Source organism: Bacillus rossius, chromosome 17 (assembly GCF_032445375.1).
Source record: "Bacillus rossius redtenbacheri isolate Brsri chromosome 17, Brsri_v3, whole genome shotgun sequence".
NCBI lineage: Eukaryota > Metazoa > Arthropoda > Insecta > Phasmatodea > Bacillidae > Bacillus > Bacillus rossius.
The window spans coordinates 14873340-14887156 of NC_086344.1; the positions used below are offsets into that span (position 1 = coordinate 14873340).

The 13817-nt window shown below is 37.3% G+C and overlaps 1 protein-coding gene across 5 annotated transcripts in view; it reads left to right on the forward strand.

Moving 5' to 3' along the window:
- Nucleotides 1–13817, forward strand: part of LOC134540856 (GATOR complex protein Iml1) — a 146379-nt gene that overhangs the window by 91346 nt on the left and 41216 nt on the right. For 3 of the 5 annotated variants that reach the window (XM_063383859.1, XM_063383861.1, XM_063383860.1), the window contains 2 exons: nt 6493–6585; nt 10990–11063. The exons of 1 other annotated variant lie outside the window; for it this stretch is intronic. In XM_063383859.1, coding sequence (XP_063239929.1) covers nt 6493–6585; nt 10990–11063 — 167 coding nt within the window. The remainder of the gene's footprint in view (nt 1–6492; nt 6586–10989; nt 11064–13817) is intronic. One more of the 5 variants, XM_063383863.1, reaches the window with a different exon arrangement.

Consider the following 13817-nt stretch of genomic DNA (forward strand, 5'->3'; position numbering starts at 1 on the left):
TTTTAAATTATTGTGCCTGTTCTTTGTTATAACATTCTCATTTATTTTGTTTAACTATATTTTTTTAATGTGTTTTAGGTTTATAACATTCTTCTCATGTCTGTATTGGTTTCATTGCAGATTTGAATGCATTTTGTGTTTTTTGTGATATCACATTTTCTATTAGTATTTAAAATTACAGTTTGTTTTTACTGTTCAGACCAATAGCAACAATCCAGATTGTTTTATAGATTATAACTGGTATTTTAAGATCTTGGAAGGAATGAAGCGGAAAGTCTAATTGGTTGCTCGTCGCTGTTTTGAAGGTAAATTTTTTTTTTAAAGTTTCTCTTTGATGTTGGTACCGTAGTTTTTTTGGTGTGCATGTTAGTGTAATGATCTATCACACACTCAGTCATATCTTATTGCCATATCAGTGCTGTCCGACCAAATTTCTGTTCGTATTTTCATGTGGGGGCCAGTTCGAATGTTGTTCCGTGCAAACCAGACCTCTTCTGTTTTAAACTGAGTAACCTGTACGCGTCGTCCTGGCTGGCGTTTGCGAACTGTGCGGGGAAACCAGTTTTTGGTCCCGTCGAATGTGTTGTTTGCAACGGAAGCCTTAAGATCACGTTGATGCCTGTTTTCAAATGGCGCCGGAGGATGCGGAATGAGATGCGAGTAGATTTGTAGGGTTGGTATGACTGTGAGTCATGCATGGGTGCGGAGATGTCTGGTCACAAGATGTGAGCACGGTTGTTGTTCCCGTGTGGCTAGGCCGGTTCCTATTGGACGCCCGCGGCGGCAGAGTGTCGCGTGGGCGTTAAGCGTCCTGTCAATTTATTTTTTTTCTAAACAGCTATGGTGAAATCTGTTCTTGAGTAATACTTTGCTATTTATTAAGGTTTTTTGGCCGGGAGAAAGCATATTGTAATGGTTATAAATGTTTTGCATGTGGTGCTAAATCACTAAATATAGTATTTTCTTTACAGAAGCTTGATTTGTTAGAGTAAGCAGTTGCATGAGAATTAACAAAGGTGTGTTGTTATTTGCTCTGTTAGTAAAAGTTTCTTTGTAAGACTTTGTTTTTGTTAGGATTTTCTTACTTGTGTTGTTTTTCTGGTTGATTTAAAATTTTGTGTTCTTTGTTGTAGCAAAAATAGTTCAGTGTGGTATCTTTTTTTTTTTTTAATGCAATGTTGTGAGATTTATGTTTGTTTAGTCACACCCAATTAAGGTTTGTAGTTAGATTTTGGTTAACTTGGTACTAAAGAAAGTTATTGTAGATAAATATGCTTTTTTCTGGAAACTCACCACTGTGATATCGTTAATAATATTTCTCAGAAATTTTAATGAGTATACCATAAACAAGTTTTACAGTCGTTACGGAAAATTTAATTTTCTTATCAGTTCAATGTGAATTGAGTATGTTGAAAAACCTTTCAAAGAAAACTTGTAACTTCAGTGCATGGTGTACTCAGTCGAGTTAGAAACCAAGTAATTTCAATTTTAAACTATCAATTTACTTTAATGTATTATATATGTGACCAGCAATAGAATATAAGTCCCAAATTTAATTTGGTTTTTGACAGTTCTAAATATTTCTGTTCAGTGCACTTTAAACCGAGAATTTGCCATAAAAGCTGTGTTATTTTCACGTAATCAACACACGGATGTAAAATGTGCCATTTGCAAAAGTAACTTCTTAGCCCAGGTTTCGCGAAAGGTGTCGGCTAACCGTGGTCCACTGTTAATCCAGGTGCTTTACCGGGAACCAGGGCCTGATCTGTGATGGAGTGTATGAGTTTTTAACGAGCTGGGGTGTAGCGTGGTGAGACAAGTTGCTCGCGTAGTCGGGAGGACCAACTGATTGGCTTGGCTCGCGTGGGCTAGCTACTGCCGAGTGGTGCGCTTACCACACGTCGTATGATTCAGGAAATCATTTGCAGAAACACGAAATATTAGAAGCAAATGAATTTATAATACCATCCCTAGAGACCGGAAAAATTCGCGAGTTCATTTCGCGATAGGCTAAAATACAAATAGTTATACCTCAGCCCTGCCTCTGCTATTGGCTAACAACTCACCTGGATTACTCTGGGCCAATGAGAAACACCCAACCCAAGCTGTATCGAATCACAGGCTGCTACGCTGGGACGTCTCGCAAGACAGCAGCCAATGAGTGGGGTGACGTTTGACCGAGTGTACGTAGAACTATGGAGTTCATCCTACACGTCATTGAACCCGCAAATTTTTCCGGTCCCTAACCATCCCCCTTGAGAAAAAGGCGCCCAACCACCAACGTGCCTACTCAGTGCTCATATATTTGTCATGCCGGGGTGTTGGAAGCGAACCAGCGACCCTCGCCACACGAGATAACAGTATCTACACATGAGAAGTTCTCTTTCCAGAACCATAACGCAACCTGAATGGAGCAGAGCCCAAGTATTTAACATGTACATTGGCAGGTAGTTGAAATAAAGAGGAAAAATTCGTAAGTGTTCCATATGTACCGTAGCTTTAAATCTAAATCTCTGAATCTCATACCGCGATTGTTAACCTTATTTCAGACAGTGAAAAAAGTTTCTAAACTCACTATTTTTATTTACAGTTTTTTCTCTGAGTGTGTGTCGCAATCGCGGGTGTTTCTAGCGCGGGATCTAGTCTGTGTTGTGCGGAGGAAATTTTTTTTTTTTCCTTTTAGGTGGACCATTTTGTTTTCCACAGATGATCAAGAGATATTTTGTGTGAATTATTATGAAACCTCGCACGTAAACACTTCTTAATCAACGTCATCGCTGCATTCACAGTTCATGGATATTTATTTTTGACGTGACGTCTAATAAATCGATGTATGCCGGCTGCACGCACGAAAATTGTCCCGTTACGCACATTGTCCCGTTACGATCATTGTACGCTTGCGCCGCATCTATCTCTCTTCCACTCGATTGGAACAACCATCGATTTGACCTTTTCGAGGCACATTAAACTTGAAACACTCCCATTCGTTTCCTACTTTTCCTATCATCGTCCTATCCTTCACAGAATAACACATATTGGAAGAAGTTAAATAGCTAACATGTATAAAATTTATAGTTAAAATAATCTGTTCGTTAAAGTAATAAACATATTTGAATTAATGAGTGCAAATGAAAGTAAATTTATCAATTAAATTGTAGATTTCATTTCACTCCTTCTTTGTATCCATACAAAATAGTGATAATTCAATAAAAATGATACAATTTTATTCATAAAAGTCTGCAATCATTTCATCAATGTTTTGTTATGACGTTGTCACATTAAACTATCGTCCGTAAACCGACTTTACAGACTACCAATTTTTTTTGAGCAATGCTGGAACACCAGGCCTTAAGGGCGCGTGCGAACATTATGTGTCACTTGATTGGTGATTTGTGCCACTTGCAGTGCATTCAAGCAAATCGTCTGAGTGCCTGCACAAAAAATTATGATGTTCAGGTGAACATGGAACTGCACAGAGCGGGTTTTGCGACCCTCCAGATGACCCTGGTTTTGGAACCTCCATCCGGTCATCCTGATCTCCGTTTCCTTTTTGTTCTGTGGAAGCAGTTCCAGGCAGATACCGGAATGTGGCTCACGATAGCCGTGCCCGTATTTTCTCTCCCAGCTTCCGAGATGTGTGTCGCAGGTGTCTGTCTGAAATGACCTCTCTGGCCGATAAGATGACAAGTGTGCCGGAAATTAGGTATTTCGGCACTTTTTTTATAAATTTTATTATAATTTTAAATTATTTTTGGAAATTTTATTTTCCATATAATTTGGTTACAAAAGGGTGATTTACACTTTGTTAGGCTGGTGTACTCTACTTAGTTAAACTTTGTTGCAGTGGGCCGAGGCAGCTTTTCTCAGGGGCCAATATGATCTTTTGCAAGTCTAAAACGATGTTAACAGCCCGGATGACATTTCTCCCGCTTGCAGTCATGTTCGTGGCCTGTAACATTATTTCCCTGCATGACTAAATTTGCACACAACAGCTCTGGACGAGTTGTTACCACTTCTCAGAGACCAGCTTAGACCAGCTCTTCCCGTCAAGCTTTCGTCTTAGGTTCACTCATGGAAAGTCACGTTAGGACGCTCTTTCCCAGCCTCGTTGCGTTTTTTGTCCACCACAATTTTTGTGGAAATTTTAAAAAATGCAAGTAATGTATTTCTGACATGAAAGTAGAGTCTTCGTGGCATGTCACACTCGTGTGGCGAGGGTCGCTGGTTCGCTTCCAACACCCCGGCATGACAAATATATGAGCACTGAGTCGGCACGCTGATGGTTGGGCACCTTCTCCTTAAGGGGGTGGTCTCATAAATTAATTTTCTTCTAATATTTCATGTTTCTGAAAATGATTTAAAATAAATTGCTTACATAAACATATTTTATTGTTCATAAAAGGCATTTTTTATTACGTACACACATGTTCTTAATCAATATTTTTTATGAACCTAATGGTAAATTTTTATGTCTGCCCTAGCATGAACGGAAAGCATTCAACAGTATGCATGCTGTTTTGGGTTAGCTGTTTAATGAAGACCTTTTTTTTTTTCAGCAATGTAATCAAAAATCAATTAAAAAAATTTTTTTTTTTTTTCGAAAAAACTTTGAAAAACTAAAGTTTCTATGGTTCTGGGAAGAGCTAATTTTTTATTGATTTAATGAATGACATAAAAAAAATAAAGTTTTTGAAGAATAATTATACATATGAATGGTACACATTTGTTTTTATTTTTAAGTACCTATATAAAACACTATGAATAAAGACTTTTATAAACAATCAAACATGGTAATATTATGAATTATTTTACAACTTGCCGGGGTTCCTGTACCTCGTCACCGCAGTCTGCAGGCAGAACACATCGTCACGGCCCCTCCTCGCGGGTGCGCCAGTAGCGTAGCCAGGATTTGTGTATGTGGGGGGGGGGGGGAGCTAAGAAGCATGGTCTCCCCCCCCCCCCACCCTATTAAAGCGGGGTATTCGGGGGTCCTCCCCCGGAAAAATTTGGATTTTAAGGTGTAAAATATTGCTATTTGAGCAGTTTTCGGTATATAACTTTAAATATTGGAATGGTAAAAATATTATTAATTTTTTAATAAAAAAATTGTTTCAGTGATGAAGTAAGAAATTAATTAAAGATATTTTAATCAATCCAAGTGTCTTGTCCACGTTCACTCAAAATCATAAATCATGCTCGAAGCTCGACAAAACAAAAAAAAAAAAGGAATAAATATTTTTGGGTTTCTGCAGAACTGGCCTATTCTTGGAAACAATTAGCTTTAGCTTGAAGAGTTACCCAGTCACACCTGCTTATAATTACCGCGCTGGTTAAATACAGTAGGTGTAAGATATTTGAAAACTTGGGACCCGTCACAGCGTCACAACCTTATATTTCTGCTCGCGACAGGGGTAGGGGAAGGGAAGGAGAATCGGTAGGGCTCGCTTACTCTTCCCCTCCAGTGCAGTGGCCGGTGATAGCAGTAAGACACCCAGGCTTTTAGCTAACTTGCTTTCAGATAAGAATAAAAATTGGGGCTGGGGGGGGGGGGGGTGTTTATAACCACTAACCCCCCCCCCCCCCCCTTGGCTACGCCCCTGGGGTGCGCCACTGTCATCGCCATGGATACGCAGAAGACATTAGCAATGAAATGGAGAAATTTCACTAAAAATAATTAAATTTTGCCCTAGGGATGGTTCTCTCGAAATATCTCACGTAGACAGTGTCCTTCCTCGTGTTTCGAACGTCAAGTGGGCAAAACTGCAAACCGAGCAAACGGAGTAAAACTGTTAGATTTTTATAAGAAACGTACAAACCGAAACACAAATCACTTTTCGGGATATGTTTCGAATATTTTTTTATTTTTTATTTTTAATCCGTACGGTATATCACAGCTCCACCCCTTGTGGCATCCGGTGCAAGAGCCACGCAAGGCAGGCCCATCCTTGGTGTGAATGATTTTTGGAATAGGAAAATGTGGTTTTTATTGTTGTATCTCGGGCATTGTCATTGTAGCGAGTTAAAATATACACCACTTTTAAAGTCCAATCATTAGCTTTTTAAACATAAAAAATTTCGTCTATATCAGTCCACTAGTATTTGCATGATGTTGGAAAAAACAAACAAACAAACACACAGTGTGAAAGCTTATCCGTCTATAATTGCCGTCTAAAAGAGAGGCTGATTTAAGGTAGTCGGCGGGAACTAAGATGTTTGTGTATTAAAAAAAAAACAATGCATTCAACAGGTGAAGCGCGAAGTTTGAAGGCAGCGGACCTAACCGCTGCAAGTTAAAGTATGATTATGTGCGAAAAACACAAAATATTAAGAGCAACCAATTTTAAGTTACCGCCACGTTGAGTCTCTGAGCATAGCCGTGCAACGTGGAACGGCGTCGCGCGTGCGGTGAGCGCATCGTCGCACGGCAGTGATTGGCCGGCCTCCCGGGCGGGTGCATGCTGCGATTGGACGGGACCTGGCATGTTGTTACAGAGCCCCGCCTCCTCTCTGCTTCCAAGCTCCAAACCTCTGGCTCCGACGCTGATACCTCGCCGACACAGCGCCAGCACCATTTTCCTCTCGCAGGTACTTCAGGGGAGAACACGACTAACATTAGCAGACAACATTGACGATTAAACAATTATCATCTAGGAGTTTAAATAGAGACACCATCACAATGTTGGGGGAATCGCACATCCTTGCTCATTTATTGGCTTATTGTATGATTAAGTTCTTTGCAGCTAGTTTTTGTTCATTACATTCATGCAGCAATGTGTATAAATTTTAAAAATAGTACATAGTTTTAACAAGTATTCACTATGCATTTAATTTTGTAAAAAACATGCTCAAGCATTTTAGAAGATTCTTTTAAAAAATTATTCTAGAAAACTTTTTGTTACTGAACGTTTTATGAAAAATAAGTTGTTCAGTACTCATAGATGTAAATGGTGCTAGCTGACTGTCCACAATATCCTTATTGTCATGTTATTTTTTTTAAAAAAATCCCTTGCATGTACTTTTTTTTTTTAACAAGGTTAATTAGCATTTCTGCATTGTAGAGTAATGTTAAAGGTAAGTATAATTGTGCTAACATGCTCTTGAGAAAAAGTTTGTAAATAAAGGTACTTTTAAATACTAAAATCTTTTTAAGCCTAAGTACAAAAAGTTGCACATTTTGGCAATTAAAAACTGTGGTTTGCATTATCTTTCAATATTTAAAACCATCTTTGGAAGGAAAAAAAATATGTATGGAATTAGTGATGAGTCCCGGATATATTCAAACAATAAATCGGCAACGAACGTTCATTTTTCAGAAAATCTTAAAGCTACAGAAACAGAACCTGTTACATTATGGTGTGTCTGAACTGCTTGGTTAAGATTTGGATGTATTAACTTTGGCGATAAGGAATTCCTACTGTATTTCAAATTTCCAACGAATGCACCAACAAATTGTGAATGTTTTGCCAGACAAGGAATTTGCTCTTATGGGCCTGTTTTGAAAGCCATCATTCAATATCTCTGTACGTTATCTTCTAAATAAAGTTTTTCCTATTCACAAATCGAGTGATGTGACCAAAATGGTTAAGTGTGTGCGTGTTCCGTTGGCCGTTATCATAACTACGTTTTTCTTTAAAAGGACATCATTGGTAATGTATTTCAACAAGCAATTAATTGAAAACTGTAGAGTATTTTCTAATTTTATTTTTGTAACTAGTATGCTCCTAGTAGATCGTAGATTTAGTTGGGACACACAACATGTAGAAACTAAATGAATTGCAAAGTATTTATCAGTCTTATAGTCCCTACAAGCATCTTTGTATATGTGCTAGCAATAATTGTAGCTTTTGTTTGCTTGTATTATTAGTTGCATTTGTTATGCAATGTGGCTGTGTATTAGTTTATATTTTATGGTACTGGACTCAACTTTAATAAATTTATATTGAAGTTTGACTAGCATCTGGGAAAACTAGGGAAAATCAGGAAAATTCTGGGAGTTTTCAGCAACAGGGAGAGTTAGTGAAATCTTTAGGTAGTCAGGGAACGTTTTTAACGATGTTACTGAATAATTAAAAGCTATAGCAGAGACTTGTTTTGATTTGTACCGGTTCCATGTACATATACACTCTTCTTCCTTTTCAATCTGTATCTAAAGTGTTACAAAATGTTTTTCCCATAATTCCTTTTTGCTCTAACACATGCATTGACTTCAGTGCTATCGACAGTAGTGCGATAAAATAATTGATAAGTGCCTGTTGCGATAGTGAAGTGTGGTATGCCTACGAGTTGAGATTTGAATGTGAATTTTTGATGGGCAGTGATGACTTCCTAATAAGATTGGTCAGGGAAAACATTTTTTTGCCATACCTATAAAAGTCAGGGAATATTTTATCCTAGGTTGCCTGCCACTCTGTACTAACAAAAAACATCACTTTTGAAAAGTACGTATTAAGACCTTAGATACATTCACGCCACTGTTATAGATGCTTTCAATGACCTGGCATGTTTATTTCTTCCTCAGTTTCACAGAGAACATTCAGTGCTTTCATTTTGAGGGGCACTGTTTGACTCCCAGCATACTAGAGACATTGGTTTGGTGCGAAACACGTGGTCAGTTCAGATGACCTAGCCAGTGGTAACTTTCACCATATTCACCATATACATAGTTACAAATTTATGGTCTTAAACAAGACCTTTAATAGTTTCATATAAATTTTAATGAAATAGAAGTTCAGCACGTGAATTTTAAGTATTAAAGTAGACAAATATTCCCTAAAAACATTTCTGCATAATTAAAGATGTGTAACTACATGTTGTTCACCAAACAAAGATTGTGCTACGTAGAATACCTGAGCTTCAACCTGCTATTTTTAGGCGTGAACATTTGTAGACTTACACTGCTTGTAAAAAAAAGACTTCAGGCCACGTATAACATGTCCCGCTTTGTTTTCAGCATCATTAACTCGCAGCAAGAACATTTGGAAAGTGACATAAATCTGCTCACATTTCTAAAACTTTTGTTGCCGTTGTGATAACCGTATGGCTGCCATGGCATTTCTTCACAAGACACTTAAAGTGTGATTTTGATCAAAGTACCAAGTTCTTTAATGTTGAGTGTAAATTTTTTTTAAATATCCTTCAGAAGAAAACGTTTGTTTCGAGCAGTGTGTGTTTCAGTGTAACACTTTGTGTAGTAGTGAAATGCTTACTTGCAAAATATAGCTGTTCTTGTGCTGGCTGTTTCGAGTTTATTCCGTGTGTCAACAATGTGATGAAGGATTGTTTGGCCAAGTGTGCCTTCAAAGACTACTTCATATGGTTCATTGTGTGTATTGTCGTTCTGTTTTGATGCGTGTCCATTTAAGCCTTTGCCCCGTGAAGGGGTTCAGTTTTTTTTTTTCGTTGACTTCTTGTATGTGCTTTTAGATTCCTGCCATTTTCATGTCCATACATATCAAAGATATAATTTATCACAAACACATCTGTTGACTAATAGATGTATTGTATTTCTTCTAAGTGCCCATATTTTCATGATTTTACTATAGGTACAATAACTGTTTAGAATTATTTAACACTTTTTTTCAGTATAGACTGGTAATAAATATTCAGTCTCTCTGGCTTATGTGATGTAAAAAAAAAGTAATGAAATTTCGTCTTGTATCATGCACGTATTTTTAGTCACTTCAAAATAAGTGTTAGCATGAAGTAAATTTCAATGAAAATGACGTGCATAACATAAGAATCAGAAAAAAATTTTTTTATTTAATACGGGAATACTGGGACATTATGCATCAGACTCATTCCAGCATCTACTTTCTAATTGAACTATTATTTTACTTAAAATTTTATTCACAAATTTTATTTTATTGCAAAAACGTACAAATTAAACTTCAGTTATTAGCATGGGGTGAATTGTGATAGCATGCTTTTTTTTTGGTATGCTTGTAATCGGGAATGTTTAATTTTAGTAAATGGATGAGCAAGGTTGGTTTTGGTAAAGAACCTTTAGAAGTGTCAGCTCATTCTTTGGGAGAAGACAAGTTGAAGACGTGTAAGTATATATTTAAGGTCAGTTTTCAAGGCACTTCAGTAAACATGTTCAGCACCATGGCTGTGCAGATTATCGATTTCGCCAGACTATCTAAACTTCAATATGTACAGTTTTAGCTGGAATTCCATAGAAAAATTAACATGCAGTTCAACGATAGGTAGAGACAAGATTTGATGGTTTTATTTATATCCAAAATTCATTTTTTAAAACAGAAGAATTCGGGATTATTGTTTTCATTTTCATAAAATCTAATTTATAATACTTACCCCATCAAAAAAGTGGTAAAATTAATATCCTGCAATTTTTTACGATAAAATAATTTGTGATAAATTGGTCTAAAACAGATACATTCAGAACAGTAAAAAATAAATTAGCAAGCATTTTTGGTTTAAAAATTATCCAATAAGAGAGACACAGTAAAACAAATTAAATTAATTTTTTTTGTGCATTCACTTTGGTACAATTTTTTTTTGTGACAGTCGAATTTCGAACATTAAAAGATTACTTTTTTCACGATTTGAATTAAGTTTTGGTTAAATGTTACTTGATTCCGTGATATTACTTGTATTGGTCTAAATGAGACTGTATTTGTGAAATAAGTATTGATGAATAATTTATTTTAATTTTTTATCAATAGTACTTTTTTTATGAGTAAGGAAAATGTATAAAAAAAATTACAATGAAATAAAATCACCTGTTTTAAAAACGAGATTGATCTGAAAATAAAACTCTAGTATCTTGTCTCTCGCGAAGACTGGCATGTGTAACTTCTCTGATCGGCTTCAGTAGAGTTGAAATATTTGACGGTGGAAACGTGTGCACCGCTGTTTGACAGTTCTGGCCGGCGCGGTGTCGCTGAGGCGGTGTCCGGCGCTCGCGCGGAAGATCGAGATCGCGCTCCCCCCTCGCCTGCAGCGCGTGTGTTGATTGGTCGGTTGCAGGGCAGCGTGGGGGGCGGCTCGCCCTTCCGGGAGCGCCTGGGCAGCAACCGGGCCGGGGAGCGGCCCAGGCCGAGGTAACCTCCCCCCTCCCCCCCCCCCCTCCCCTCTTGTTTCCACAGCGCAGCCGGAGCGGGACGCCTCCCCTTTCAGTGACGAGGGTTCTCGCTGTATACTGCAAGATAACTCTTGTCACTTGGATTACGTGTGGACCGGCACTGAAAACGAATTCGATTAACGGAAATATACACGTTGCTGAAATATACATACATATAATAATCACATTTAAATCATACATAATAACATATTCTATACAAATTTTTATATGTAATACATACATAATGGAATTACGCCCTCAAACCAAAATAAAAGAATTAAAGAGAAAGTAGTGTTTAGTAATTTTGTACAGAGAGAAAAAAATTTGGAAAAGAAAATTCCTTCTTGCGTTCCCCTTGGGGGTTCATATCAAGAGGATAAAAGTTAAAAAAATAAACGCCTGTGAAAATAGGATTAGTGGAGACACATTTGTCGACCACAAGCGCGGCCTGAGGGTTTTGGGCGTGTGCTTGATCCGACAAGTCTTCTCCGGCCAGGGTGGTCGTATAGCAAAGGTATTTTGAAAAACAAAATTCTTAATCTGTCTTAATAAGCTAATGATGGTGGTTTACCAGCATTATAGTATTAAACTGGTGTAAATTCTTTATTTCTAAATAAATTTTCAAATAATTTAATCTTACTTAGTCATTTTTTTTTAAATTATATAAATATACACAGTTTTGAGGGAGTAAAATTATGAAACTTTTTTTCCTATTCATGACAATCAAGACTTTTCTTCTTTTATCTTTTTTGTACTGATCCCAACATTAAAATGGCTGTACTCGTCAACGAAAATTGGGGAAAGTGTTTGTGCATGCTTTGGAATATCTCTCTGAAATTTCAGCCGTTTAGGATATGCAGTTTTTTTTTTTTAAACAATCATTTGCATGAGTTCCTGCAAAATGGTTGCTTACTAACATGATGGCCTTCTCATTCGACAAGATCTCTGACAGCATACGTTGGCCTGGAATGCATGCAACAAGTAGAAAACTTTTTAAATATACAGAAAGTTTTCCATAAAACGTAGTTTTGATGTTTTAAGTTTATCAACCCCGTTTTACGGTCGTGATTTTTTCAAGCGTAAGTTTGGGGGGGGGGGGGGGGGTGTAATTATTTCCCCTTTCTCACTCTCCACCCAGGAAATGTGCCATTGTTCACAAGCGTTTTCGCTGACATGTACTCTGTGGTATTCTTCAGTGAATGTATTGTCGTGACAACACTTGACTTGATGTAAGCTTTTGGACATACGCCATTGCTAAGCACATGTATGTCTGTAGAAGAAAACTACAAAAAAAAAAAACACAAATGACAAAAACACAAATTAAGCAAAAAATTGCTGTTGTCAGGATATAAACACCACACAATCCTGACAACAGCAAATGTTTTGCTTAATTTGTGTTTTTGTCATTTGTGTTTTTTTTTTTTTGTAGTTTTCTTCTACAGACATACATGTGCATAGCAATGGTGTGTGTCTAAAAGCTTACATCAAGTCATGCACTCCCCATTGCACAAATCTTTCAAAGATAATTTGACAACACTGTCTTGTTATAGCGAGGTTCCTCTGTGCTAGTTACCTCCCGCTGATGCTTGCCCGCTGTTCCTCCAGTCAGAAGGTGGCGGTGGTTTTCAAATTTGGGGGCGTGCCGGACAGCGAAGGACGGTCCGGAGGGCTCAAGCCATGAGGGGTCCGAGAACTACATTCTTTCTTCTTTCTTCTTTCTTCTTTCTTCTCGTCTCTGGAGGGCCGAGGATGGAGTCCGAGAGCCTGTGTTGCGAAGCTTCGACCGAGAGCGAGTCGACCCAATCTCTGTTTGACTTCGCCAGGGATTTTTGCCGTTCGTTCTGTTTGAAACCTGCGGTTGTGGATTGCAAAAGCTTCACATTATTGTTGCGAAGCTTAAAAAACACTGGAAGCCTAACACTCGCTCGCTCATGAAAATATTTTAGTTTTTTTCAAATGGTGGCACTCTTGTTTACTTGCATGAATGCTCAGTATTAATATCATACATAGTTATTTTATAAATTTTATTGAAATATGTGATGTATATCAAATGGTTAATCACTTAATCAGTTTGAACATTACAAATGTTAAAACAATAATTTTTTTTTTTACTTCAATCCTGTATTTTATAAAAAAAAATGTTTAACACAGTTTCACTGAGAACAATATTCACAGTTAAATTCGACTTTCAATTTGATATTTGCTTTGTGTCATAAAAACTCTTCATTCATAAACAATTATGAATTCAGACATAAGTCTTAATAATAAAACATGTGCGACAAAACTGTTACTAATAAAAACGCACAAGATCGTAGTTAAACAAACATACAATTAAAGACATAGTGAATCTTTCTTGGCACAGTCGGGAAGTTATTTAGAAGATAGTTTATGTTTTAAAATTTCAGATCGATATTGCTGTTATTAGAGAAATACGAGGAAAGCCTTAAGACATTATGCAGAACAAGCAGGCGTACTAAGTAACACCACAGTCGTGTGTGCAGTGCTACCAATCACGGGGGTTGCAGGCATACCACCCATGCTCACAGTGAAGGATGTGACTCGGAACTTCGGGCCAGAAGGCAGAGTGCACACTTTGTCGTGTATCAGCTCAGGCTAATTGTGAAAACCTCATTAATTAGCCATGTGGATTAATTAAAAAAAAAATTGTTTTTATAGGAAAACCTTGATTGTAAGAAAATGGTGAATGAAGGTTTCACCTTATCAACTTTAACAC